This window comes from Leuciscus leuciscus (assembly GCF_965113295.1).
Source record: "Leuciscus leuciscus genome assembly, chromosome: 5".
In the NCBI taxonomy this organism is placed as follows: domain Eukaryota; kingdom Metazoa; phylum Chordata; class Actinopteri; order Cypriniformes; family Leuciscidae; genus Leuciscus; species Leuciscus leuciscus.
The window spans coordinates 40,692,745-40,720,704 of record NC_138729.1 but is presented as its reverse complement, the minus strand read 5'-3'; the positions used below and the strand labels follow the sequence as shown (position 1 = coordinate 40,720,704).

Here is a 27,960-nt window from a genome sequence, read left to right as displayed (position 1 = left end):
TCCATGCTATTACTAGCTTTAAATTTCACAATTTGTTTTAGTTTTTTTACATAAAGGCTTGCAAAGGCGAGTAGCCAAAAAAAAACCAACTGACAAAACAACGTAAGAAAACTAAAATATATTCACAATGTACAAAAGAGTGAAGGTACAGTCACAGACAGAGGGGGAAAAGGAAGGAGTGGAAGAAAAGAAAAGGATTAGAGAGGTAAATACCAGAGCAGGAGAGGGGAGGTTTCCTTTGGGACTGGTGACTATGCTGTTTTTGGTGCTGTTTGTCTGGGGCTGTGCAGGGAAACACAACATACGTTCAGTTAAGAAAGGGTCAGGTTAAAAAGGAATGAGGGAGAGATCAGCATGCACATGTACACAAATCACACTCACACAAACACAAGAAGTAGGGCATGGTCATTATCTATTTTCTAAGGCAACTGATTGATGTAGAGCCAACTGCCTATTTACATGAAAACAGCATTATTCTTTGAGACCCAATGTTCTCTAGCAGCGAGAGGGAAGGGAGGGTCATTATTAAAGTCCATAAAATGCTTTTCACCAATTAGGCTTCCTAAACTAATCTATTATACCAATTAGCTACATTACACGCAGAGGCGGATTAGATATGGGTGTTTATTTATACTCTGGGTCCCTCAGGTCTCATGTCTATGGGCCTTTAGTGGTTTTGAGGTAGTTAACGGTCCTCTTTCCCTCACACAGCTCAGGCACTCATGCGAGAAGTGTCATTAGTACAGCATGTGCTTATGTGCGGGAGGTATGGTCAAGGGAGATGAATGAGCAGCAGCTCACAACTACAGGAACCTCACAAACATCAAATAAACCCACATAAACAAGCACAAACACGTCATTAAGTGACTTTGGCACTATGGGCACACATACACATTCAAATACATACTGTTCCTGATAAGTGGACAACTTGATGGCTAGCAGAATTCCTTAACAATTCCCAAAAACTTATTGCAGTAGGTCATGGATCTCCATGGAATTCCAACTTTATCCAAGTAAACGGGATATCGCCAGGAGGGACAACCAGGAATGTTATCCTCTTATGGGACCCACTCATAAGACAAAAAACAATACTGAGCACCAAGAATATAAGCGTCAATCCTGCAAATAAATATAAGGTGGGGAATCAAGCAGATACTGAATGAGGGTTTGGTGCAGTCAAACCCCTGGGATGTGCACAAACAGGATCTTCAGACATTTATAAGTAGGAAAACAGAGGGTGTTATTCTGCATGTTTATTCTATTGCCTACCTGAACAGAAAGGCCTGTCCTAAACCTGCTTTGGAAAGCTTTCAGAGTGGTCAGTATTAATCGAAATACATCCGATTACCAACATGCAGAATGAGACCTAGGAAGTAAGTGGTGTCCATGGGAGTTGGCTAAAATCATTCAAAGTAAAGAACAGGAGGAAGATGGAACAAAGTGTTGATCAGAAAATACTAAACAAGAAAGTGGGACACATTTACAGGGTCCAAGTGGTCTCACAAAGCCTGGCCTCTGACTAAACTGCAACAAGTCTTGTCCACAGTTTGTTCAGGCCAAGAACCGACCCACTTAGAAATTCGGAGACTGCCTGATTGACATGTAAAGCAATCTCTGTTAATTTAGTTTTTATGTGCCAATCAAGACTAGATGTGTGCCCCTAAGGCCCATTCACACCAAAGATGATAACTGTAACAATAACGATAAAGGCCTGGTATGTGTAATTTCAGGCCAAAACAAAGTTTGTTTGCAGTTTGAAACAGATTGCCAAAGCAAACTTTCCAAAAAAGTTATTTTCATATCTACAACTGAAAAACTGCTTGCTTTAAAGAAATCTATTGTATGAAGTGCTATAAAAATAAAGTGACACCATTTGACTAGAGTGCCAAATTGTAGAGCTAGTGCAAACATATCCACATCAAATGTTTTTTAACTACTGTTTGCATACTTCTTTTTAGCCCCAAGTGAAGAAAAATGTTTTTGCAGTGAGAATATCAGAGCCTTAACAATATAGCTTTAATAACCTTTCTAAAATGTATGAAAATAGCAAAGTCCATATTACAGCTATTATGATAATAAAACAGAGGAACATAATTGGAATCACTTTCAGAAATTTTTTTCCAGCTGATGAATAATGAAAACATTGAGAGCCAATCAGAATCCACCCAACTTTAAAGATCTCTAGCATTTAAAGACATAACTGCATTGCACACTTATAATGAACAACATTATCGTCCGTTGGTGTGCACATTAATATAGTTATTGTTATAGTTATGGTCATTCTTGGTGTGAACTGACCTCTTCCCTTGAAAGCTGCTTAAGTCAGCTGATCAGGTCATATGAATCAGGTGCTCAGTGGATGAAGTGTGGGCAGTCTGTAAGGCTGAGACTAAGATCCAAGATTTGTTGATCAGTAATAAACTAGCTAAAAAGAAGCATTTGTTTAAAATAGAACCATAAAGTATTTGAAAACTGAGTATATTTTATACTGGCCATCACAGCATAAATGCAGGATCTGAAGTACGAATTTAGAGGGAAGTGTTGCACATTATCAGGCAAGTGGAGAGGAAGATGAAAGAAAAATAGGAAGGTGTAAATTAAACAAGATTCTCACCATGTACTGAATGGTAGAGCTCGACTTCCGCTTCTAGAGAGAGAATGAGAGGGAGAGAAGCGTGACAAATGGAGAGAACTGTGAGACGATATATAAAAAAGTAGCCTGTTTGATAACTGTTTTCATCTGGGGTTCAGATAAAAGCATCAGATGCAGCCAGAGCCGAGTATACCAGCCAAAGAAAACTGAAGAATAATTTTGGGGTGTAGGTGAAGGTTTGGGTTTAGAGCAAGACAATATGTAGACTTCTTCTGTACAACAGGACATTTGTAGAAAGAGGAACAAGGAAGGGGTGGGTCAAGTGAAGGAAAAAGGAGAGAGAAACATGCAACTAGCAGAAGAATAGTTGAAGTGCACTTGAGGAATGATCAGTGTAAGCAAAGTTAACTGATCCAGGGTCACTTGTTCGAGACATATTCAAGATAGTTTCCGTTCTGAGATAATCTGGTCCTAAACCTGGAGCAGGGAAAACTTAGGAGCTACACAAAGTAGGAACTGATGTGCAAGGACAGGCAGGGATGCTGAGAGAGGAAGCAAGCACAGTCTGTGCGGTTCAGTGATATTTTTTGTCCTAAAAAAAAAGGGCAGCCAAGAACGAGTTATATTAAGCACAGAATGTTCTCAGAAGCGCTTTGGTTGAAAATGCAGCAGTGCAACTTCCAATCGCTGCAACGGCCGTATTAAAAAAAAAACGCCTCCAATTCTAAAGCAGAATTACATAACCAGCATTACTGCAAAGATTCAGACACAAAGTAAGGAAGTCAACTTCGAAAAAATAGTGACAGAAACTAAATAAAGAGCAGCTCAACATGATCTTTGGAGACGGAGCATAAAGGTGAAGGAAGGGGAGATTGAAGTAATCATGAAAAGGAGAGAAGAAATGTTTTAAAATGGCTGGAGGACGTGGGGGAGCCTGTTGCTAGGCGATGAGAGGAGCGATGTGCTGCTATTTTCGTCTCAGAGTTTCCAGGGTTTCAGAATCACGGCTATTCCTGGAACCAGAGTCACATTCCCTGCTGAACTATTTCTCCACTCACACACGCACACACACACACATACACATACATACACATGGAGATAGCAGGTGTGAGTCACAGAGGTGGGTTGTGGGGTGACGATGAAGTAGAAACAGGTAGGAATGTGTGAGTGTGTGTCTACAATCACTCTCATAAGTGTTAAGTGCAGTTCATCTCTGAAAATCCCATTTCATAAATCTAATTATTCTGGCTCGTGGAAGATTCCATAGATTCCTCAATGACATCACAGCCGTCATCGTTAAATCATTCTCCTAAACGTCTCCCACACGTCCACAGGCGCTGACGGAAATAAAACATTTATTTCGTCTCATCTTTCAGTGGAATCGCTGGCTCCATGACCGGATAGAGCTTGTTACGGTGTTTGGTAACACTCTTAGGACTACTAGAGAGCCCAGAAAATTCACTACAATACTCATCATGAGGTTCATTGCATAATCCGCACGCTATTTTTAAATTTTTGCACAAATGTGTGGAACTCTGTGGGATGAATTTAAATATGGGGAAATGTATTAAAGGTAGCTCTTATTGGTAGCTAAATAAATGTATATTATCACGTTCTAATGACTGCTAAAGAGTCCAGCAAATTCAGTGAAATACTCAATGCAAAAGCTCACTGCGTAATCCACATGCTATTTGTACACTTTCGCACTAATAAGTGGAAACCTGAGGGATGGATTGAAATATGGGGAAATGTGTTAAAGGTGGCTAATATATTCACATATTACCTAATCAGGGATATTTACCTTTTTACTCATCCTCATGTCAGTCCAAACTTGTGTTTTGTTTTACTTTTTTTTTTTGAACCACAAAAGATGATGTCCAAGCTGCTCTTTTACTTACAATGAATGTGGATGGTGACTATTGGCTGTCAAAGCTGAAAAGGATCAAAAAAGTATCTGGAGTCCATTAATGAGCTATATTACAAGTCTTCTGAAGAACTGGTAGACAGGCTTTGGAAGAGTAGTAATATAGTTTACAAGTCATATGCTTGACAGTCATTGGTCACCATCCGCTTTCATTATATAGAAAAGTGCAGTTTCAAGATAAGCTAATTTAAACTCTTTTGGGCCTGGTTTCACAGACAGGGATTAAGCCTCAGTTCAATTAGGACATTTAAGTAGATTTTTACATTTTCTTTAGAAAAAACATTACTGATGTGCATCTTGAGATAAAACAATGGCACTGACATATTTTAAGAAATGTCAGTGCAAGTTTCTTTCAGTTAAAACAGCTCAATAATGCATTTTAGTCTGGAACTAGGCTTAAGCCTTGTCCGTGAAACCGGGGGTTAGTTTTAAATGGAAAAATAAAACAGAACATATGAAGTCAAACCCTAAATCCTACCCTTTAAAAACAGAGATCTCTGAATATTTGTGATATTTTGGAATCTATCAGTAAGGTGAAATCAGTTTTGAGGAGAGGTTGACTAGATTTAATTTGAACAATATTTAAATACAGTTTAATGAGGTGATTTTAGGTATCAGTGGTCATGTTTTCAGACATTCTTGTTCTAACACACACACACTTCAAACACAATATGAACTGACAACACTTATGTACTGTATGAAAACGACACAATCATGCAACAAAGACGACACTCTAAACACACACAGCAAGCACCCACAGATTAGGCAGGGCGGAGAGACTGAGTAGTGAAAAGAGTGAAGGTACTAAGAAACCATATGGTCATGTCTGGGTCACAGAGGTCAGAAGTTCAACAGATCTTCTTACCTTAACGTCTGCTTTTTTGTTCAACAAGCTCTTGGCTGCTACGATGGGAGGAAATAAGAGAGAGAAGTTAAATCAGCAACACCATATTACATATTACAAAATGTAAATTAACCCGCCGGACAGGCAATTTACCCAGGGCTGTATTTCCTAAAACCAAACATAACACTGCAGATATTAATCATTCTAATAATCTTGAACAGCACAAGTAGGCCCAGACGGAATCTGCTTTTCTTTCTTTTTTCTTGGTTCTGCACTTATTTTTGAGGGGAAGAATTGTTAGGAATGGCTTTAAACATGGTAAGCCATTATTAATAAACTAAATACATAAATTAGCCAAAACTTTTAATAAACAAGCTCAAAAGAGCCTGGAGATTTTCAAAACTTTGTGAATGACAGGCATTCAGATTCTGCCGAAAAACCAAGAACTTTCTGCAAGGGTAGATTATGTGTTGGCCTACTCAGAACTCTTACTGATACAGCCAGATTTCTACCAATGACACTTTATAATAAACGTCATTAGTGAGTCTTTAACAACAAATTATATAATTCTTACTAGATCAGCATATTTCATGTTCAATGTTTCATGATACCTATTTGATTGTCCAAATCAAGTATTATATAAAATTAATAAAGATTTTTAAAGATTAAGATTTATTATAAAGCGTTACCCATGGCTGCTTTGAGTGAACTGTTCCTCATTGTCTAATTAATTTAAAAAATTATCATGTTTATGCTCTTTGTAAGTCTTACAGAAAAGATTGTGGCAGAGATATTCACTAAGCTATACATTTACATCCGCTTCCTTATCACAGAAGCAACTACAATTTTAAAATGAGCTTTTGTAGGTTCAGCTAAACAGTTTCTAAACAGAACAGTTGACCGAGGAACTTTTCAATCAAATTAATTATGATATACAAAAAACGTGATGCCTTTGGTACATTTGTGTATAGCTGTCACTGGATTTCAATCACAGTGAAACGTCTTCAAATCGAAGTTCAATCAAATCGAGTTACGATAATTTTTTATTTTTTATTTCTGAGTACTCGTGTACTTGCACCCATCCCTACCACACATTTTGAAGGGTGTCTTAGCACTTCTGAGGATAAGACTACTGATCTAGATCGTGTTCATCAGATCAGTTCAGCAAAAAGACTCTAATTCAGAAAAATTCTGTATTTCTGTAAAAAAATAAAAATAAAAAAAAATCCCACAGCTTTGTCACCAATAAGACTGTTCAGTGGACGACATGGGCTGACATTATGCATTGAAAATTAAATCGGTACAACCAGAGTATTTATGAACAGAGTATTTCTGGTCATAAATCGAAGAACAGGGTCATTCAAGGTTGGAATTTGACACAGATCCTCCTAGAACTGTATCTGGGCCACCAATCCATCCATCTGGTGGCCCAAAGAGATCAGTGAGAAGAAATGAGCATGCGTCCCTGTAGAAAGAGCAGGAGTGGTGAAGTAACATTTAATACTCTAGAGTGAGCGGAACTCCTTACCTTGCCATTAACACAGAGAGCAAGAGAAAGAGAGGAAGAGAGAATGGAGAGAAAAAGAGAGAGAGCAGTGGAGAAGAGGTCAAAAAACCAAAGTCTCGTGTGTTGTTTCTATGAACGGTGAAGCTAAAAAAACGGTCTGTGGAGCTGTATATGGGGCTCAAGAAAAAGAAAAAAAAGTAGTATGTCAACTTATTTTCAGTAGAGTCATCATTTTTCTCAGAGTTTATCTACATTGCAGGGTCAGAGTCAGCACAAAAAAAAAACAAGCAGCCAAATATGTTTGTGCCAGGATGTTTTTGTATAAGCAGTTTCACTACTCTACAACCTAGTCCTCTTTGAAAAATGTAACATTACATAATCAAATATTTTGATTAATATTTACATTAAACACATTTATTTATTAAATAAAGAATATTATCTCAATACAACAGAATTTAAATGCATCTTGTGTTATGTATAATAAACGCACAAGCAAAACTGAGCATTACATAGTTTTTCACTATAAAACATAAAAACTAAAAGAAAAAATTGTAGACATTTATATGCAGTTGATCCCCCCCTTTGCTGTTAGAACAGCTTCCACAGTCAAGTCAGTTAATTAGAAGCGGGAGTTCACATACTTGTATATAATATAAATGCATTCTCTTTTATGCACTGTATTAAAGTCAAATCAGAGGATTCGGAATGATCCAGATATCAGTCTATGTAGTGTAACTGCCTATAGCGCAGTAGTCTGTTTGCTCAGGCTGAGGGTAGTAGAGGATAACAGAGAGAGGCAGCACTACATAAATATTTGATTGCAGGCATGTGGAGGGAGCATCAAATATGAAGCACAGCCTTCACATTGAGCCACAGGACACGCTCAATGTACCAGCTCAACCCTTCTACCTCACTCATGATGCATTGAAAAAAAAAAAATTCAGGAAAAGGAAAAGCTGAAAAACATTTAAACCTGAATCATTTTCTGCACTCTCATGAAGGTAAATGGCAAAACACTGGCACTGGCTTCTCCTCCAGAACAGCTGATTGGATAAATCAAGAAATTCTAATTAATCACTTTTTTTTTTTTTTTGCTTAAATGTCAATGGCTGTTTGGTCGAAAAGATTCTTCCACTGACAGAAAAACATTATTTGAAACCATTTCAGAGCAAATAAATAAATATCAAGATAATACTGAACATCAACAAAAAGCTAAAAAAAAAACTAAAAAACTGTTTTAGCTACATTATACAGGCCAGTCCTACTCATAACACATCCAGTAAAATGTCTGGACAAAATTCACACCAAAAATTATAACTTAAAACAAAACAAAAACAAAACTATAACAATAACTTATATTATCGTCCACACCGATGGAGTTTTCTGTTTATTATAAGCGATGGCGTGCTATGAAACAACACAAATTGAATGTGTGGGAATAACACAGTGACCAAGAAAATGTTAAACAAATCAAAACTATCTTGAATTTTGTCTTTTGCTTTTCCTTCACTATCTGGTCTTTTTTTTTTTAAATACAGTCGTTTGACTGTGAAATTTGACTGTGACTGATAACAAAAGCAATGCTGTCATTCTCTTTTTCAAATAGTCTACAGTAATTACATATAAAAAAACACACGCTTAAAGTAAAAATAAGACCTTAAAATGACTACATTTGGCTGTTTGAGCAGATTGCTCATAAATTGATTTGTTTTGTGATAGATTAGCAAATGATTGATATCCGAGCTATCAGTTCTGGAGGAGATGCAATGAATGAAGAATTGTTGAAATAAGGAGCATGAAAAAGATTCAAAATTAAATGTTCTTGATCAAACTACAACTATAATGTTAAATTACAGGCATGAAGGCCCAAGATTAACTGTGATAAATTGTACACATACAATAGTGTAGTATATAGAACTATAAAATAACCTATAAAATAATCTACTGCAACTGTATACTCACTACGGCACCAATATGGAACAAAATTATATTGTTTACAAGTGTTTTCCCTTATATTGTGGATCCAGTATTTCTAATTAATGTTAATAGAAATTGTACATAATTCTACATCCTTTCGATATATGAAATGCTGGTTAAAAAAGGCTAAAGAGTGAAAAAAATAAAAAATAAAAAAATCTATATAATACAAAAATCTATATAAAACATTTTGATATAGTGAGTACAGTTGTCAAGAAGCTTTGACCATGCACAAGTGCACAAGATCCATTCAGCTCATCACACCCCCAAGTTAGTGAACATGCATTAGTCCAACCTCCCATGCAGCATTCAGCACAACAGCAGGCAGACTGTTCCACCCCCGGAAACAGGGGTGAACTTCAACTTCACAGACCATATTAAAAGACAGAGTTAAAGGAAGGAAGGAGGAATACAGAGGATGGAAGCGAAGATGGCTTATGGGTGTCAGATAAAAAATGGCAAAGAAAAGTGATGAGGAGGAGGAGGAGGAGGAGGATAAGAATAAACCAGAAAAAAAAAGTCAAAGGCAGTGATTTATGGCACATATGAAAGGAAGAAATGATGGAGAGAACAGGACTCAAAAAGGAGAGTGGGATGAATGATTTCATCATGCAGGGATCTTGGTGTAGCAATAAATAAAAGATGAATGAAATGATGATGACAGTGATGATGACAGACAGCTTAGAGGACCAATAAGTGGCTACATACGATATCAGACACGAACTGCAAGAAAAATGAAGTGAGTAATGACACGGGAGTGTGGAGGACAAGAAAGAAAAAGACACAGCAGGAAAGACAGGTAGAGGGTGAGTCATCGTGCACACTTTAGCCCCATGCAGAGACAATCATGGACTAGTGAGTGACAGAGAGGAAATAAGAGGATGATTGGGGGTTGATGTTTGAGTGATGTTTCGTTCATGAGTTCGAGTTTTCGTTATGAAAGAAATTGAAAAAAAGAAAAATGACACAGAAAATTAATTCATAAAACAAGGAAACCGAAAAAAAAGAAAATGGAAAGGGAAAATAAATGACTAGAGGAAATGATAAGGAAATCATAAACTGAAAGGAAGCGGAAAGAAAGGAAAAGGAAAGGAAACTGAAAGAAAGAGAACAGGAAATTAAAAGGAAAACAAAGGAAAAATGAAAGAAAAAGGAAAATGGAACTGGAAAGTGGAAGGAATTGGGGAAGAAAAATGGAAAGAAATGGAAACAAAAAAAATTATATGGAAATGAAAAGGGAAATTAAAAAGTATATGTTAAAGGAAAGGAAAATGAGAGGGAAAAGAAAAGGAAAAACAGTGATGTGCACTGTGTGAATAAGGGGATGAGGGGATGGGAGGAGTGTTTAGACAGAGAGTGTCAGAGGAATTAAGCCCAGCAGGGCGGCGCTACCTTGTTCCACCAGCCCTGCTGTGGTGCCTGCAGCCGCGGCTACAGCAGCCGCAGCCGCAGTGACCGAGGCGGGAGCCGTGGTCTGCCTGCTACCCACTAACACACACACACATACACACACCCACACACAATCACAAACAAATTCAGAGGGAGGAACAAAGAGAGAAAGAGAGGGAAGAGGAAAGGGGGCAGAGTGAAAGAGAACCATTTATTAGTCTATGGGAGAAGAAACTGTCAGTTATAAGAACACATCAAACCATTTTTTTTCAGGTGGCTCGTAACAAAATGATACCCACTTAAACAGGAGCCATATTGACATCTGACTCTGAATCAGAGGGAATCGTCCCTCCTAACATTCAAAATCACACATATTTATCAACGTCCTCTGTTGGACCATCATCTGAAGCGGTTAAAAGCAGAGCCCTGGCATCACAGATGAGATCAGAAGGCAGAATTTGCTACTATAACTACTTGAATTTCCATTAAGGAGATCAAATAAAAGAGAGCTGACAGAGAGATTATACGTTCAATGAGGAACCTATAAATGCATGCTATTTTGTATTATGCATGATATCTGTGAGGTCAGAGCTACATGAAAACCGCAAGCTGCGAGATGGAGAGGAAAGGATAGTAAGTAGGTGGTGGGCTGAGAGTAAGTGTATGCAGACAGTGGTCATGAAAAGTATGTGGACACTTAAACCACACTTAAAAATGTATGAATGTCTATACACTAGTTAATGGACTAAGTGGCACTTATTAATAATAAGTGGTAATTTGTAATATTTAAAATGATACCGAATAAACTAGACAAAATTTGTTTAATTTGTATTATTTTTCTATCATATTTGACCTATTGTAATTGTAATTTGTTTTGTTGTTTTTATTGCATCACTGTTTTTGAGGACTTTTTTTTTTTACTTGCATTAGTTAGCCTAGTACTCTGCTCTGGAATCAAAATTGGTAAACAGAAATTTCACTGGTATCTACAATTTAGACGTTTAAAAATGGTCAATTTTAGACAATTTAAAATAAATTACTCATATAAGGTTTTTGGTCACATGGCCCACTTATAATCGTATTAAATAATCATGATTACAATACTGGCCAAATAATTGTGATTATTTTGGTAAACATAATTTATCAAAAAATTTAAGTTAGTTCTGAGAAACACTCTAGCCATTCCCTCAAGGATTTTACAACTTAATTTTTTTTATGTGTGATCAAAAATACTGATTTTGTGGTGGTAATTTCGAGAATTTTGTGGAAACTAGCATGTATGCATGATATACAATAGTCATACATGACAGATAAAAATGCAGAAGGCTTGTTTATTTTTGTTTTAACAAATTTAGCCACACAATTTTTACACAAATTGATGTGTATTTGGCCATTTAAGCATGTGTGGCATGTTTCATCATCACACTAATGTGTCAATAGCTTTAAGCAGTTCTACGCTGTGATCTTTTGCTGTTAAATGGCAAATAATGCAAGAATGCAAAAAAAACAACTAATTTTGTTAATTTTGGATTGTGTTCAACAATCACAATCAATCTGGAGGGACTGTCTGCATCATTTGTTTTCAGGTACCATTTGTTTTGATGTCTAATACAATGACATTCAAATATTTTAATTGCAATCTAAGCGTCAGAATAATTTTTAGGACCCTGTATAGCATTGACAGTCTTGCCCACAATTCACTTTTATTGAGACCAAGAGACTTAGAACATTTCTTTGGCAGACAGCAGTCAACAAAGCACATCAAGACATGTGATCATACAAAGAACAGACTAATCAGAAAACACACAGATCCGTCAACTCGGCTATCCATTAAAACCGTTCAAAGAGTTAATATCCAGCTTCATACCCGAGTAACTTACCAGAGAAGTTCCGTGACACAAGCATGGTGGTGAGGATGGCCCCCTGTGAGGAGAGGGAAGAAATGTAACCTCTTGTGTAAAAATAAAATTGAGTGAGCATGTTTGTGTTACTATGAAACACACCTTGAGTTTCCTCCTGGCATTGAACTTCTTCAGGCATTCCACAGTCTCTTGTCTGTGCATCATGGAAGCCACAGTAGAGCGTTGCTATGGAAACAAATAGGGAAAAGATTTTGACTGTATCTAGACCTGCATTTTGCTGTATTTGTATAAGTGATATATATGTCTGCATGTGCATATCGGAGAATACATACGCAGACCCATGGGTGTTTGAGAGCTTCCTGTGCAGTGATTCTTTTGGTAGGGTTTATGGTCAGCATTTGATTGATGAGGTTTTTGGCTTCAGGAGTAACTGTGTCCCATTCTGGTGAAGGAAACTACCAGAGAAATAAAAAAGATATATTATTCTATTATTCAGATGTATTAATAAGCTACAGCTGCAAATCTTTGTTGATCAAATAAACCACCAGTTGGAAAATGCAGTTTCTATAACGTGTGCATCTCTAAGAAAATTTTACTTTACAGAAATAAACCACCTGTTAAGGTCCCATTTTCTGAATTGAATGCATTGGCAATATGCAGAAAAAAATTGCCCTTTGAAAAACCCATATCGGCAAAAACAAGTATGAATCAATGCTCCCAACAAAAAAAAACGAATAAACATTCTTAATATTATATTCTGACTATGTGATGGTGAAAAAAGTGTTTTTATAATGTGAAAATCAATACACATTTATCACATTTTCCTAAAGGTGCAGTAAGAGATTTCTGAGAAACGCTGTTGAAAGTGGAACGTACCGAGCAGCAAAACACACTTGTAGCCAATCAGCAGTAAGGGGCGTATACTCATTAGGGGGGAGATGCGTGTGTTGCAATTGTTTGTGAATTTGGGAGCGGAGCTATCAAGACAGTGGTGTGATCCTTTTGGGTTAGGGCGTTTTTGTTTTGGTGATTTCAAATATCAACAGCGTTTCTCAGAAATCGCTTACTGCACCTTTAAATACAGTATTCTAAATAGAATTTCTGCATTCACATTTAAAAATGCTTTCATAGAATTATTAAATCAGAACAAATATCAATCTAGACAAACCAGTACCAGCAGCAGAGAGGTGGGGCAACACTCAGACACGTGATTAATAAAACTTCTTTAACACCTAACCTAACTTCAATCAAAGAAAATATCTCTTATGAACCCTCCTGCCTACATGAAACATTTATCAGACAAATATGTTGCACAAGCTAGATGGAGTGGGAACATCAAAATGTCACGAGTACATCAGATGGGACACGTGTCAGAGAAGCAAGAAACAACTGCACGAGGACTGTATTTTTTAAAGTGCATCCTTCAGTACATACTTGGAAAACAATAAAGCTTGATAAAGAGGGGAAAGAGGGGAAAGAGAGAGAGAGAGGGGAGGGGGGAAGCGAGGTACAGAACTGAAAATATGTAAAACTTACATCATAAGCTCCAGCTTTGATCTGTTGGTAAAGTTTGTGCTGATCCTCGTCCCAGAAAGGTGGATATCCAACCAGCAGAATGTACAGAATCACACCTGAATAGAGAACAATAACAAATAAAAATAAATGATTCTGTTCCAAGTGCATACATAAGCAACCTTTTTAAGGTTGTTCCATACAGTATATGTCAGGTAATATAATTTGTACTATACTCAAAAGCATAAAAAAATACATTGGACAATGAATCTGAAACACCTGGTTTTCAAACACAATAATTTATTAATATGGTTTAGGGCTTCTTTTTGCAGCCAATAAAGCATCAGTTCAGTTCGTCTAGGGAATGACAGATAAAAGTTGGCACCAATGAAACTGACATTTGGCATTGGCACGAGTGACCAAAGGTTTGGCTATAGCAGCCTGACCATGAATATTAACTTTGTGGAACTGTTTTAGTGGAAACAGGAGAGTTGAGGTACGCATTAAATTTAGCAGTGATTTGGGCAGCTGGGGTTCTAGGTTTTTTTTTGGATACAATCCGGGTTTGTACCTGGACATCCCTTTCAGACAGCTTCCTCTTGCACTGACAATTACTTCTGTTGGATGTGGTTAGTCCTGCGTGGTGGTATGCCGATATTACCCTGGATACCATAGCTCTTGATACACCACAAAGTCTTGCTGTCCTGGTCACAGACGAGCCAGAGAGATGCGCACCAACAATGTGTCATCTTTTGAACTCTGATATGTCTCCCATTATGTTTTGTGGAATTGCAATATTTTATGTACACCTGCGCTATTGCTCTGCTAATTCAACCTTCACACTCTGCTCTTACTGATTGAATGTAAAAAATCAGTGGAGATTGGCCACAAGGCTGTGCATATATAGGCGTGAAACCTCCAACACTATACTGGCCAGAGTTTCAGTTTCATTGTCCAACCCCTGTAGATGAGGATGCAGAGTCTCTGTGCTGTTGTTTGCTAGTAGGTTTAATTAGTGTTGTGTAGGTCGACTAGAAATCCCCAACTCTCATAAAACATTTATGACTTCCTGTCTCCGTCACTGAAAATCTCTGTATTTGTGAATATCCCTTTGGGACCCTGCTGAAAAAGAGAAAAAAAACTAAGCAAACCAGCCTAGAACCGTTTCCGAATCCTAGTTTGCTTGATCTCCTATCCTGGCCAAGCTGGTTAAAAAAAAAAAAGAACAAAAAACCCTCTTGGGCTGGTTTAGGTTTTTTTTCTTCTTTTTTTTTTCAGCAGGGAAGGTAGACAGCAAGGCAGCTCACTTAGTTTTGAAGCACAGCACAGAAAATCTCTTTGTCTCTTCAGAATTAGCATGTCCTTGTCACTGTATTTGAGTTTATTTACCACAGGCCCAGATGTCCACCGGTTTGCCATATGCCTCCTTCCTCAACACCTCAGGTGACAGGTAACCTGGTGTCCCTGCAAATCCTATAAAATACAGTTAAGCACACACTCTTTCAGATAATTCTGCTGCACCAGTAAAATGTGACTGTAAAAGTAGTAAGCACACAAAAGATAGAGTCGTGTGGGCGTGTCTCAAAATCAAACTATATTGCTATGATTACATACCAAACCATGCCTGCTGGTCTCCCTGCACCTCGATGGCCAGTCCAAAGTCAGCCAGCTTCACAGCAGCGTTCTTGCACTTGCTGGCCAAGAGCAGATTCTCTGGCTGTGGGGAGAATCAAGACAACATTTCTCCTGCCTTAACACACACCTTAAACACACACAATCACAATAACAAACACACTGTGCATGCAAACACAGACTACACAACAAGAATATATAGTCAGATATCCATCACATGTTCAAATGTAACAATACATACAAACAACCCTCAAAATCTGATTCTTTGAAATATTAGTTGAATGTTGAGTTTGGTTGACGAACTTTCCTAAATGAAGGATGTGGAAAATACGTTTGTCTTCACTGGCAATAAGAGTGTGTGCGCATGTGTGCGTGTTTTTCTCCCGACTGACCCAGATTATCTAGCCTCATTATTCTCTGTCACTGATGGATGCTAATAATGTGATATCCCCTCTAGTGCCTCCTGATGCTTCTGCTAGCACGCACACACACAACACTATCTTATAAATCATAATGCTAGTAACTCTGATCTGTAAGGGCAGGCTAACAAACCAAATACAGTCACACACACCTTCACAAGCACTGCACCAGATAGTCAAATCTCAAGCAGCTTTTCCTGCATTGCAGTATCTGGTGGATCTAGCATCCACTTCCCTCACTATCTGATTCACAATAAAGACTGCAACTAAACTGATCAAAACTGTGATAAATAAAAATATACACTAACCATTTAAAAGTTTGGGGTCAGTAAGATGATTTAAAAATAAAAACAAAACATTTACAGAAAAATACATTTATAATGTTACAAAAGATTTTTATTCCAAATAAATGCTGTTGGAGTAATGAAGTACTGACTTATATATTAAAATAGAAAACAGTGATAGTAAATTGTAGTAATATTTCACAATGTTAGCGTTTTTACTATATTTTACATCAGATACATGCAGCTTTGGTGAACAGAATTCTTTCAATAATATAATTTTTTTTAGCGAGACCTCCTTCTTTTAAGTAGAGATGTGTAAGAGACTGATTCAAGCCAATAGCATATGCAGAATGATCTAACATTAATGGTAAACAAAATCCAATGAAAATCATCTGCTGAAGTCTATATAGATCTAGATATTAGCTATGGTGGCAGACACAGTCAACTTAGTCTCAAGTGCTCACAGACTGACTTAGACTGTTCCCATACAGCAGCCCATCTGCCTATACTTAATATTCAAAAATATTATTGATCTGACTGTACTGACGCTGTTGAATGAGAACTGAACTGAGCTGGACGATGAGATAATTTTTTGCAGAACTGCTTTATAGATTAAATAAACGAATTAAATAATTTATGATCTTTACAACGGAACTGAATCAATAAGGAACTGACTTCAGCTGAACAACAGCAGAAATGCATAATTTTCCTGTTATAACCTTAAAGCTGCTTTGAAACAATCTGTATTGTGTAAAGCTCTATATAAATAAAGGTGACTTGACTATACATATATATGGACGTTAAAGCTATGAAGCAAATGTGGCTTCTAAATGTTTCATTTAGAGCCAGTGGATATCTACTTTTTTACATTGTTATCCTTGTTCCATAATGCTCATTATCACATCATTATCACCATCCCTTCATTAAAATTTCCTAGATTTTGTCTCCATCCTCAGAAGAACTCGTATAGCATAGCTAATGCAGACTACTCCCCCCCCCCAAAAAGAGGTTAAACATGTACACTGCTGAGGGCTGGAACACCAGGAGCTAATCCCAGCCTTAAATCTCAGCAGTGGGAGGATTTTTGATGAACAGCACCCTCTGAGAACAAATCCAGCAAAGAAGATCTGCCAAAAATCGCTCTCCAACACTCTTTCACGAACGTTTAACCTCTGCAGAGAAATCCACGACTTGACTTCCTAGCAAAAATCTCATCAGCATGGGCACAGCCAAGAAAAAAAAGTACATATATATGCACACACACACACAGCTGGGTACACTGGTTAAATTAAGTTTTCTTGTTTAGCATAGGTGTCGATATACGTGTCCTGTGCTATTGTGGCTGTGTGCAAGATCGCTGCTCTTTTCTGCAGTGGCATTCCTGTCATGTCCACTCAGAGTCCCGCTGTGGAGGAGCGCGTGCCCCGGGCTTCCATTCAAAAGGGCACTCCAGTGTGGGTAGACACAGATAGCGTGAAACCAGAGTGCTGGTACTGTCGGAGTAGAGTATGGAGCTGACCGTAGCAACACCATTTTTAGCTTTTACCTTGTTTCTTTTTCTGGATACTGCTATATTGAAACTGAAGCATAAATCTAAACCTACACAGATCAAATCTAGTGATACACTGAACATTTTGGCAACCAAAATATTCAGCTGAAACAAACACAAAAAGAGTTTTCAGTTTCAAATCATTGACGCACACAGTAGCTAGGTTTCCATCCAAACGTGAAGCAAATCTTTTTAAAGGTCGCAAAAAAACAAACAAAAAAGCAAACAAATGCGAATTAGGTGCGTTTCCATCAAGTTGTTTGAACGGATGACGTGGTATTGGTAACCTAGTATTAACCAACAGTAAATAAAACAAGGCATCCATAGAAAATGGAGACAGGACTGCAATAAGTTACAATAGGGCAAGTTATAAATTTAGGCCTACTAGCAGTGCAGCTTGCAATCGCTAAATTAAATGCTACGCACAGAAGAAAAAATGCATAATTTTTGATGAAGGCACTAGCAGCAAGAGCATTACAACATTACAACAACGTCGAGCCCCATACATATGGGAAAGACAACGTCAGCAGGATTTTTGGGAGGCATTTTACTCAGAGGCCACATTTGAAACGTTATGCAACATTATTGACACCATTTTTTTTAACAGCCATGGGTTTAATGTTCACTACGTCAGAAGTTATTCGGCAAATGCGTTTACTTTGCATCTCCCATTATTCGCATTAACTCTTTTTCGATCAAGTCAAAAACCACCTCAAGCAAGTGTAAAAACTTTTTTGCGAATTAAGGGATTAATTAAATTATTAAAAAATTTGCTGCTTCACACGTTTCTGAAGCGATACTTCAAAATGCGCATAACAGGGTGATGGAAACATCGCTAGTGATGTTTCCTGATGATGCGTTTTGACTGTTTCAGTATCTTAGATAAGATGTAAAAGGGAAACATGTCAGCAGTGTGGGAGCACTTCATCATGACCAAAAATGATGGCTGAGTAGCAACATGTAAAATTTGTTTTATTATCATCTGAGCACACAACACCCTGAAAAGCATACCGAGTTCAATGATCCAATTACCCAAATTTATTAACCAAAGCTTTATTTTCGGTTTTGGTCTTCGGCGAAATTAAAACTTGAATTTATTTATATAAATCGGTCAAAGCACAAAGTGCAACGTTTTGGTCTTTGAATAACTACGTTTTTTATTTTTTTTAAGGATTTGTGATTTGTGAAAACCTGCAGATAAATGGGCATTTATAAAATGACATTACAAATATACAGTAGTCAAGAGTCACAATCAAACCACTTATACATGCATACGAGACATACAAACAAGACATACAAGCAAACCACTGTAAGAACTATTTATGAGATTGTAAACGACAGAAAAACATGCAGCATGCATTCCGAAACAGTTTCTAAGCATCACCCTCTCCACCGACAAACCACAAAGCGTTAATTATGTGTTGCATGGGAGCTTTTTGGCAGTTAAGATAAGCATCCTAGGCTATTTTATGGCCGGTTCGAACTGTAATCCAACTGCAAAGCATGCTAGATAGTGTGACACTAGTGGAATTATTTCTAACAACAACATGTCGTGAAGCACACTGCATTTTAGAGAAGGTCAAGGGTCACAAGGGAGCAGTCAAATGGAACTGCAGTGAACTCAAACCTGGACATGACGACTGGTCTGGGACTGGGACCCTGATGTCTACACTGACTCTATGGGCAATAAGAATAATCTAGAAGGTTAGAGTTACATTGTCGTGGTACATTAAATTTGGTCTATTATTATTAGCACTACAGACGTATTAGTGGAAGCACTTTTGAAGTGCTTGATCGATAAAGAAAAATCAATGTCGCTCTTTAAGTCAGGCCAATTAGCGCAGTCTTAACTGAACATTCATGAAAGTGAATTTATCACCAGCAACACACACACACTAGCGCTATCACTGTGTGAGATCAGACTGAGTTCTATTGCAGAGTCTTTTTACTCATTTTCACAGAGAGACCAAAAGCTCAGTCATCTTCAAATCGACACAGCGATAGGCACAGATTTCTGCAGTACATACCAACTTTTATGAGCACATGCACGTTCACACACTTGAAGGACAGCGATGATATCACAATCGGCACTTACCTTCAGGTCTCGGTGCACCACGCCCATTTGATGGCAGTGAAGCACCGCCTCCAGGATCTGCTGGATGCAGTGACTGCATGCAAACAGCAGGGGGCGGAGGTTAGTCTGAGCAGCGCTACAGTCCCGTGCACAGGCCAGGGGCGAGGGGGATTTGGGGCAGGTAAAAATGTAAATGGGAGGGGGCAGGGCATCTCTCTAGACTCAAGCCTTGCCTCCATGTAGCTAAATATAAGCATAAACAGAAACCCTTGAAACCGCACTAATAGTTAGACAGCAAGAGGTGAAAACTTAAGTTATATATACAGTGAGGAAAATAAGTATTTGAACACCCTGCTATTTTGCAAGTTCTCCCACTTGGAAATCATGGAGGGGTCTGAAATTGTCATCGTAGGTGCATGTCCACTGTGAGAGACATAATCTAAAAAACAAAATCCAGAAATCACAATATATGATTTTTTAACTATTTATTTGTATGATACAGCTGCAAATAAGTATTTGAACACCTGTCTATCAGCTAGAATTCTGACCCTCAAAGACCTGTTAGTCTGCCTTTAAAATGTCCACCTCCACTCCATTTATTATCCTAAATTAGATGCACCTGTTTGAGGTCGTTAGCTGCATAAAGACACCTGTCCACCCCAATCAGTAAGAATCCAACTACTAACATGGCCAAGACCAAAGAGCTGTCCAAAGACACTAGAGACAAAATTGTATGCCTCCACAAGGCTGGAAAGGGCTACGGGGAAATTGCCAAGCAGCTTGGTGAAAAAAGGTCCACTGTTGGAGCAATCATTAGAAAATGGAAGAAGCTAAACATGACTGTCAATCTCCCTCGGACTGGGGCTCCTGCAAGATCTCACCTCGTGGGGTCTCAATGATCCTAAGAAAGGTGAGAAATCAGCCCAGAACTACACGGGAGGAGCTGGTCAATGACCTGAAAAGAGCTGGGACCACCGTTTCCAAGGTTACTGTTGGTAATACACTAAGACGTCATGGTTTGAGATCATGCATGGCACGGAAGGTTCCCCTGCTTAAACCAGCACATGTCAAGGCCCGTCTTAAGTTTGCCAATGACCATTTGGATGATCCAGAGGAGTCATGGGAGAAAGTCATGTGGTCAGATGAGACCAAAATAGAACTTTTTGGTCATAATTCCACTAACCGTGTTTGGAGGAAGAAGAATGATGAGTACCATCCCAAGAACACCATCCCTACTGTGAAGCATGGGGGTGGTAGCATCATGCTTTGGGGGTGTTTTTCTGCACATGAGACAGGGCGACTGCACTGTATTAAGGAGAGGATGACCGGGGCCATGTATTGCGAGATTTTGGGGAACAACCTCCTTCCCTCAGTTAGAGCATTGAAGATGGGTCGAGGCTGGGTCTTCCAACATGACAATGACCCGAAGCACACAGCCAGGATAACCAAGGAGTGGCTCTGTAAGAAGCATATCAAGGTTCTGGCGTGGCCTAGCCAGTCTCCAGACCTAAACCCAATAGAGAATCTTTGGAGGGAGCTCAAACTCCGAGTTTCTCAGCGACAGCCCAGAAACCTGACTGATCTAGAGAAGATCTGTGTGGAGGAGTGGGCCAAAATCCCTCCTGCAGTGTGTGCAAACCTGGTGAAAAACTACAGGAAATGTTTGACCTCTGTAATTGCAAACAAAGGCTACTGTACCAAATATTAACATTGATTTTCTCAGGTGTTCAAATACTTATTTGCAGCTGTATCATACAAATAAATAGTAAAAAAATCATACATTGTGATTTCTGGATTTTTTTTTTAGATTATGTCTCTCACAGTGGACATGCACCTACGATGACAATTTCAGACCCCTCCATGATTTCTAAGTGGGAGAACTTGCAAAATAGCAGGGTGTTCAAATACTTATTTTCCTCACTGTATATATATATATATAATACAATTGCGATATTTCTACAATTAAGACATGGAAGCAACGCTTTGTGCCTATTGAGAGTTCAAGAATATTTCTTTTGTCAACATATAATTAATAATAATAATAATAATTCGTTACATTTATATAGCGCTTTTTCTGAGACCTCAAAGCGCTTAACATAACATATGTAGGACCTGTTCTATTAAATCACTGCAAAATACAAGTTTCACGAAAGAAGTTTCCTATTGCTTTTCCAGCCAGCCTACTACAGTATGTACCTTGAACAGCTTTAATTTTTAGTTTAATAAAGGGAAAAAATATATTCTGAAGAACTGATCTCAAAATGGATTTGAGATCTGCTCATTCAAAAAAGCCCAAAATACCACAAAACTGCATTTTCATACACTATCATTCAAAAGTTTGGAGACTTCTTTTAAAGAAATTAATCATTTTATTCAGCAAGGATGCATAAAATTATCAAAAGTAAAGGAAAGACTTGTATATTAACATTTCTATTTTAAATCAATGCTGTTCTTTTGAACTTGAGTAAATCAACATATTAGAAGGAACATGTGACACTGAAGACTGTGGGTCTGAAAATTTGGCTTTGCCATCACAGGAATAAACTACATTTAAAAATATATTAAAATAAAAAAGTTATTTCAAGTTGAAATATAAAAATATTTCAAAATATTGCTGTATTTTACTGTATTTTTTATCCAATAATTGCAGCCTTGGTGAGTATAAGAGATTTCTTTTTTTTTAAATTACAGATCCCAAACTTTTAAACGGTAGTTTAAAAAAAAAAATTTGTTTAATGTGCCCAACACGTGCACACATTAAAAAAGCCTTCAAAATGCAAAGCAAAATTTAGATAATAGCCTAAAACCTGTGTGTGCCAAACTTTGCCGTTTTTGCACGTTTACATGATGTAGCATTGTCATGTATGTAAACGTATTAAATATAGAATCGCAATATATTAGACAAAAGTCAACCACACAAAATATTTCAGATATTAAACAGTCAATTTTTTCAATTACAAGTCCATTTAATCAACAACATTGCGGCAGATTTCTATACCCGCTGGATTCTGCTAATTGCTGCTTTCAGCTCTACTCTTCTCCTCCCTATAGCAGTAAAAGAGGCTCTTAGAAATTAAACCTTTATAAAGTAAATCATACAGAGCTGGATATCTATGCAGTCTTTGATCAAATATAGTGACATGAGAGTGTAATGTATGTGTGTTGGTTGCTATGCACAGGTACAGCCTACGCCTGGGCAAAACCTTAGGAATGATGGTTTTGGTATTTAACAGCTCAAACCCAGATCCGACATCCAAGTGATAATACACTGAGGGTCACTGAGGTCGGGAGGTAGAGGAAAAGGCTAAATCAATTATGTAAATCAATTAATATTGTAAATGGCTCTCTAGGTCAAAGCTATTCCAATATACAGCACATGCCTTGAGTCCAATCTTTCAATGCTGGAAGAAAAATCCCTAAGATGGGAGTGTTATAGCTGTGCTGGAATCACACAGCACATGGGGGGTTGAACAGTAAGAGGGTTTGCAAGCTAAAGTGAGAGAAAGCAGTGTGTGTGTGTGTGTGTGTGTGTGTGTGTGTGTGTGTGTGTGTGTGTGTGTGTGTGTGTGTGTGTGTGTGTGTGTGTGTGTGTGTGTGTGAAGGTCATGTGATATGGCGCAACTGTGAATGACATTAACTAAAGCTACAAATTTACTTACACTAGCATTTAAAAGATTGGGGCCAGTCCTTTTATTTTTTTATTTTTTTTATAAATTAAAATACATAAATATTTCAACAAGGACACATTAAATTGTTCAAAAGTGATAGTAAAGTAATTTATGATTTAACAAAATATTTGTATTTCAAATAAATTTTTTCTATACATCAAATAACCCTGACAAAAGTTATGGCTGCTGAAAATTCAGCTTTGTCATCACAGGAATAAATTACATTTAAAAATATATTAAGATTGAAAACTTATTTTAAATTGCAATAATATTTCACAGTATTCCTGTTTTCTGTATTTTTGATGAAATAAATGCAGCCTAGGTGACCATAAAATACTTCTTTCAAAAACACTCAAGAATATGATCCCAAACTTTTGAAAGATTGTGTATTACCAAGCATCAATACACATCAATTCAATTATTTCAATAGAATTATTGTTATTCATTTTTTCTGCACAATGAAATGCCTTTCAGGTAATTAATGTCAACATTTGCATGAGGAGCAAATTTATATGTAGATTTTTTCTTTTATCTTAAGAAATCTAAAGAAAAGGTCAAATCACTATATTAAGATGTAAAATATTTTGCAGTCTGGCTTCAGAATTTGTGCCATTTAAAGGCATCAAAGCTCTAAAACTATTAGACATATTATTTTCTCTTGGAATCAAGCTTTGCTTCTGACACTGTCAATCTTGATGTCAATTTAGTCATTCCAATTAGTATTAACTAGACCCTTTTATCTAAAATGATTTGCTAATTTACCATCAAATTTTAAAAGACTGCAATACATTTAAATGAAAAACATTTTAATCTTCAAAAATATGATTTTGTCATTCTGTCCTGCCCTACAAAGGCAAAACAGTATAAATGATTAGAATTACATAAAACTATTTAAAGCGATCTATTCTTAATGACCACATTTAATCTTTAATACAGCGCTTTGAGATGCATTTCAGATAGGGTCAGTGCTGCATAAATAACGTTATAGCTGTGATTATTATTATCCATGTGCAGTGTGCACTGCATGAGTTTTCTGGCATGGCAGTAAAGTTCAGGGCTGTAAATTAAAGTGCTGCATTTGCTTTCTAAATGTCTCCCATTAAAAGACCACGGAGCATGACATATGGTCACGGCAAGAGTAAGACAGAATGTCTCTGAAAAAACATTTCTGAGAGTGAATCTGTCTGTTTACTCTGCCTTTAAACGTATGAGTGCATATATGGATATATTAAATATCCATATGTGTGCATTCATCATAGTGTGTACATGTGTGTGTGTTTCTTCACACCTCCCCCAGTGTCAGCTGCTGATCATAGCTGGTCTGCAAGAGAAGATGTGTGTGTGAGTGTGAGTTTGTAGGGGTGAGACAGGAAGTGTCAGTGTGTTTCAGAAAAAAAAAACTCCACTCGAAAGAACTGCTGTGGACATTAAAACGTCTAAAAATGTACTGAAACTCACTTTGCTGTCCTTTCTAATATTAGCTTTATTTCCTGTACTAACATCAACGTTACAGTATTTGAGTCTCTTCTCCCACGCTTCATTAACCTGGTTAAAACCAGACCATTCTCAGTAGTAACTGAGTTATGGTCTGGCAAAGCTTCATTAATAACTCATTTCCAAAGGGGCGTCACCAACGGACATCGCTCAAATTCCTCTGGGCGCAATTGGATAGACCTAAAACCAACCAACGTCATCGTGTAAAGCCATATGCTGCGTCCCAATTCGCCTAAGTTACACTACGCCATAAAAGTATGTACTCTTTTTGTGAAGAAAAGGTATTTACTTTTGAATGTGTAGCAAAAAAGTAGGCAAGCTTTGGGACATACTACTTCGTCATCTTTATCGGACGGATCTGTCGCGTGCATCCTGTCACTTAAACTGCCCTGTCAATCATCGTGTCACAGTTAAAATCCTCTATTAAATCTAATTTAATTTCCTACCGTTTCGGAGAGAAATGTAGTAGCACGTTCATCTGCCAGTGGGTCTTTCATGGAGACTGTCCTCATGTGTTTGCAATTTGAATATAATAATGCATTTAAAAGTTGGTGCGCTTCACCAACAGACGTCGCTCAAATACCTCTGGGCGCAATTGGATAGACCTAAAACCAATCAGAGCGATCGTCATTGTGTAAAGCCCGCCTCAACGTTTCTGATTGGTTCCGCGATTTCGACGGATTAGAAATGGGCTTGAATGAGCTCTTTGCCAGACTACTTGCAGAGCAAAATCTAAATTTGCCTGAAGTTGTCTGGGTTTTCCCAGGCTAACGCTTCATAAGCTAGAGAAGCAATTTAAATGGCTAACTTTTTTTGCAAGAATCTACACTGAGAAGCAAAATAACAAATCAAAAAAAACGATATTTGTGAAATTTCATTAAAACCTAGCATTGTTTCAAGTAAGAGAATGACTGGTAGTTCATGATACTGTTCATCATTCAAGTACTAAAAAGACTACTGAAACTGAACTCTGGGATACTACTGTGACTATAAAACAAGATCAGCTGCTATAATATGTCTTGTGCTGAGCGCATGCAGACTACCTTAGGACCCTATGATTTCTGCGATGTGGAAAACGAGGATGGAATCACAAAATCCAGTCATAAAAATGTAATTTAATGCATCACATGGAATGTCATGGAATTTGGATTTTTATTTATTTATGAATAAATCAGAATTAGGGCTGTACACTTAATCAAATCGCAATATTGACTAGTGTCTGTGAATCTTAAAGTACAAAAAGCCATACGAAATCTGCATGTTCTGCATGTCTGTGTGAATAAGTGGACCGGTGCAGTTTCGTCTAGTTCTAGTATACAGTTTTAAGGAATATCACACAATTTTTCATGTTTTAATTTAAACACTAAACCTCTGTTGTGCAGCGCTTATTTTGCCAAAAATATGGAAGGAATTGTTCAGTCCATTTTAAAAGATAAATTAAAATGATAAAGTTTTTAATGCATTCATTTGATTACAACCTTTTTTTAATAAATTGGTATTAAATCATAAAACACAGAACCCAGAAAATTACAACAGACAAAAACAAAAACATTTCATAGGACATTATCATTGTTAAAAATGTAATAAATTGTTAAATAGTTAATTGTTTTATGAATTAAGTTGATTACACTTAATTTTTTGTTTTTATAAAATGTAATCAAACCAAAAATGAGAACAAAAACACAGAAAAAATTAAATGAAATTTAGAAAAAAATAAAACTGATTTCATAGGGCTCTACGACGTCAGTCTTGACACAGAAAACATGGTACATAACGACTATTTTAACATACAGTGATTTAAGGATGTTTATACAAAGAACCACTATGAAACTTTAAATACACATCAGAATTTAAATATAATTTAAGGGATAGTTCTGTTATCATTTACTCACCCTTATGTCCTTCCAAATCTGTTTGACTTACTTTCTTCTGTGGACATGCAAAGAAATGCATACAGGTTTGGACCAACATAAGGGTGAGTAAATTATGCCAGAATTTGTATTTTTGGGTGAACTATCCCTTTAAAAGTAATAGTTGAGGAACAAAGAAAAGAAACTAAAGACCTCATAAGCAAAAAAAAATACCCATGACACCTTAAGAGTTCTGATCATCTAAACAACAGCATCAAGCTAAAGATCAAGCGCAAGAAGTAAGGATTCGGGAGGTTTGGGAAGGCAGTCAATGGATTAGGGGAAGCCCATGATGCCATACACAGACAAGACAGGCTACAACTACAGACACACAGACAGGAGCAAGCAGGGACGAACAGACGGGCCATATACAGGCAGTGTGTGAGCTACATACTGACCTTCAGGTCCCTGTGCACTATGTCATGTTGGTGAATATGATGGACACTGTCTAGAATCTGATGGATACAGTGACTGTGAAGACAAAACGGAAGAAAAGAAAAAGGAGAGTGGGGAGAGGGAGGGAATGAGAGGTGGGGGGAAATGTGAGGATGGATAGAGTGAAATCAAACGATTGACGGAGTGATGGCAGTGCATTGAACAAAAGGAGCAGAGATGATAGAGAAAGCAAGGTGACGGGTTGAATGATTGATATACAAGAGATGGGAAGAGTGAGGTAAACAGGAGAGGGAAGAGAGGGATTAAAAGGAGAGAGGGAAGTGAATGATGGAAGTGAAGAGACAAAACCATTTAGACATGAGACACACAACTGTCAACAACAAGAACAAGATCAGAGAGAGAAAGAGAGAGAGAGTAGGAGAAGGGAGGTGAGGAGAAACAGGTGTAGTGACTGAGTGTGTGTGCGTGTGTGAGTGTTAAATCTGAAGGATGTGAGAATAAATGCTGGTGTGGGGATTTACAACAATATAGTGTCTTTGAAGAGCAATTACACATACAAACACCATACACACAAATATATACATAGGTTTGGGATCAGTAAGAATTTTTTTTTTTTTTAAAGAAGTCTCGGTAACACTTTACAATAAGGTTCATTAGTTAATGTATTAACTAACATGAACTAACAATGAGCAATACATTTGTTAGAGTATTTATTAATCTTTGTTAATGTTAGTTAATAAAAATACAGCTGTTCATTGTTTGTTCATGTTAGTTCACAGTGCATTAACATGTTAACAAATACAACCTTTGATTTTGATAACGTATTAGTAAATGTTGAAATTAACATTAACTAAGATTAATAAATGCTGAAGAAGAGTTGTTCATTCTTAGTTCATGTTAACTAAGGTAGTTAACTAATGTTAACT

At 37.3% G+C, this 27,960-nt stretch overlaps 1 protein-coding gene and 1 long non-coding RNA gene across 42 annotated transcripts in view; one reads left to right on the top strand and one right to left on the bottom strand.

The window, feature by feature from the left end:
• camk2b1 (calcium/calmodulin-dependent protein kinase (CaM kinase) II beta 1) overlaps positions 1 to 27,960 on the bottom strand; it is a 65,571-nt gene that overhangs the window by 20,198 nt on the left and 17,413 nt on the right. For 4 of the 41 annotated variants that reach the window (XM_082170254.1, XM_082170293.1, XM_082170270.1 and 1 more), the window contains exons 6-16: positions 19,588 to 19,660; positions 15,223 to 15,325; positions 14,998 to 15,081; positions 13,633 to 13,727; positions 12,429 to 12,551; positions 12,238 to 12,321; positions 12,115 to 12,157; positions 10,238 to 10,333; positions 5,383 to 5,420; positions 2,615 to 2,647; positions 214 to 282 (exon numbers count right to left, since the gene is read on the bottom strand). In XM_082170254.1, the coding sequence (XP_082026380.1) occupies positions 214 to 282; positions 2,615 to 2,647; positions 5,383 to 5,420; positions 10,238 to 10,333; positions 12,115 to 12,157; positions 12,238 to 12,321; positions 12,429 to 12,551; positions 13,633 to 13,727; positions 14,998 to 15,081; positions 15,223 to 15,325; positions 19,588 to 19,660 (841 nt within the window). Of the gene's footprint in view, positions 1 to 213; positions 283 to 2,614; positions 2,648 to 5,382; positions 5,421 to 10,237; positions 10,334 to 12,114; positions 12,158 to 12,237; positions 12,322 to 12,428; positions 12,552 to 13,632; positions 13,728 to 14,997; positions 15,082 to 15,222; positions 15,326 to 19,587; positions 19,661 to 27,036; positions 27,110 to 27,960 lie in introns of all 41 variants that reach the window. The other 37 variants (XM_082170287.1, XM_082170255.1, XM_082170271.1 and 34 more) reach the window with 15 other exon arrangements.
• LOC309499257 lies at positions 21,671 to 26,788 on the top strand. Its single transcript, XR_014206178.1, has 2 exons — positions 21,671 to 23,094; positions 23,169 to 26,788. It is a non-coding gene; the product is annotated as an uncharacterized lncRNA (long non-coding RNA).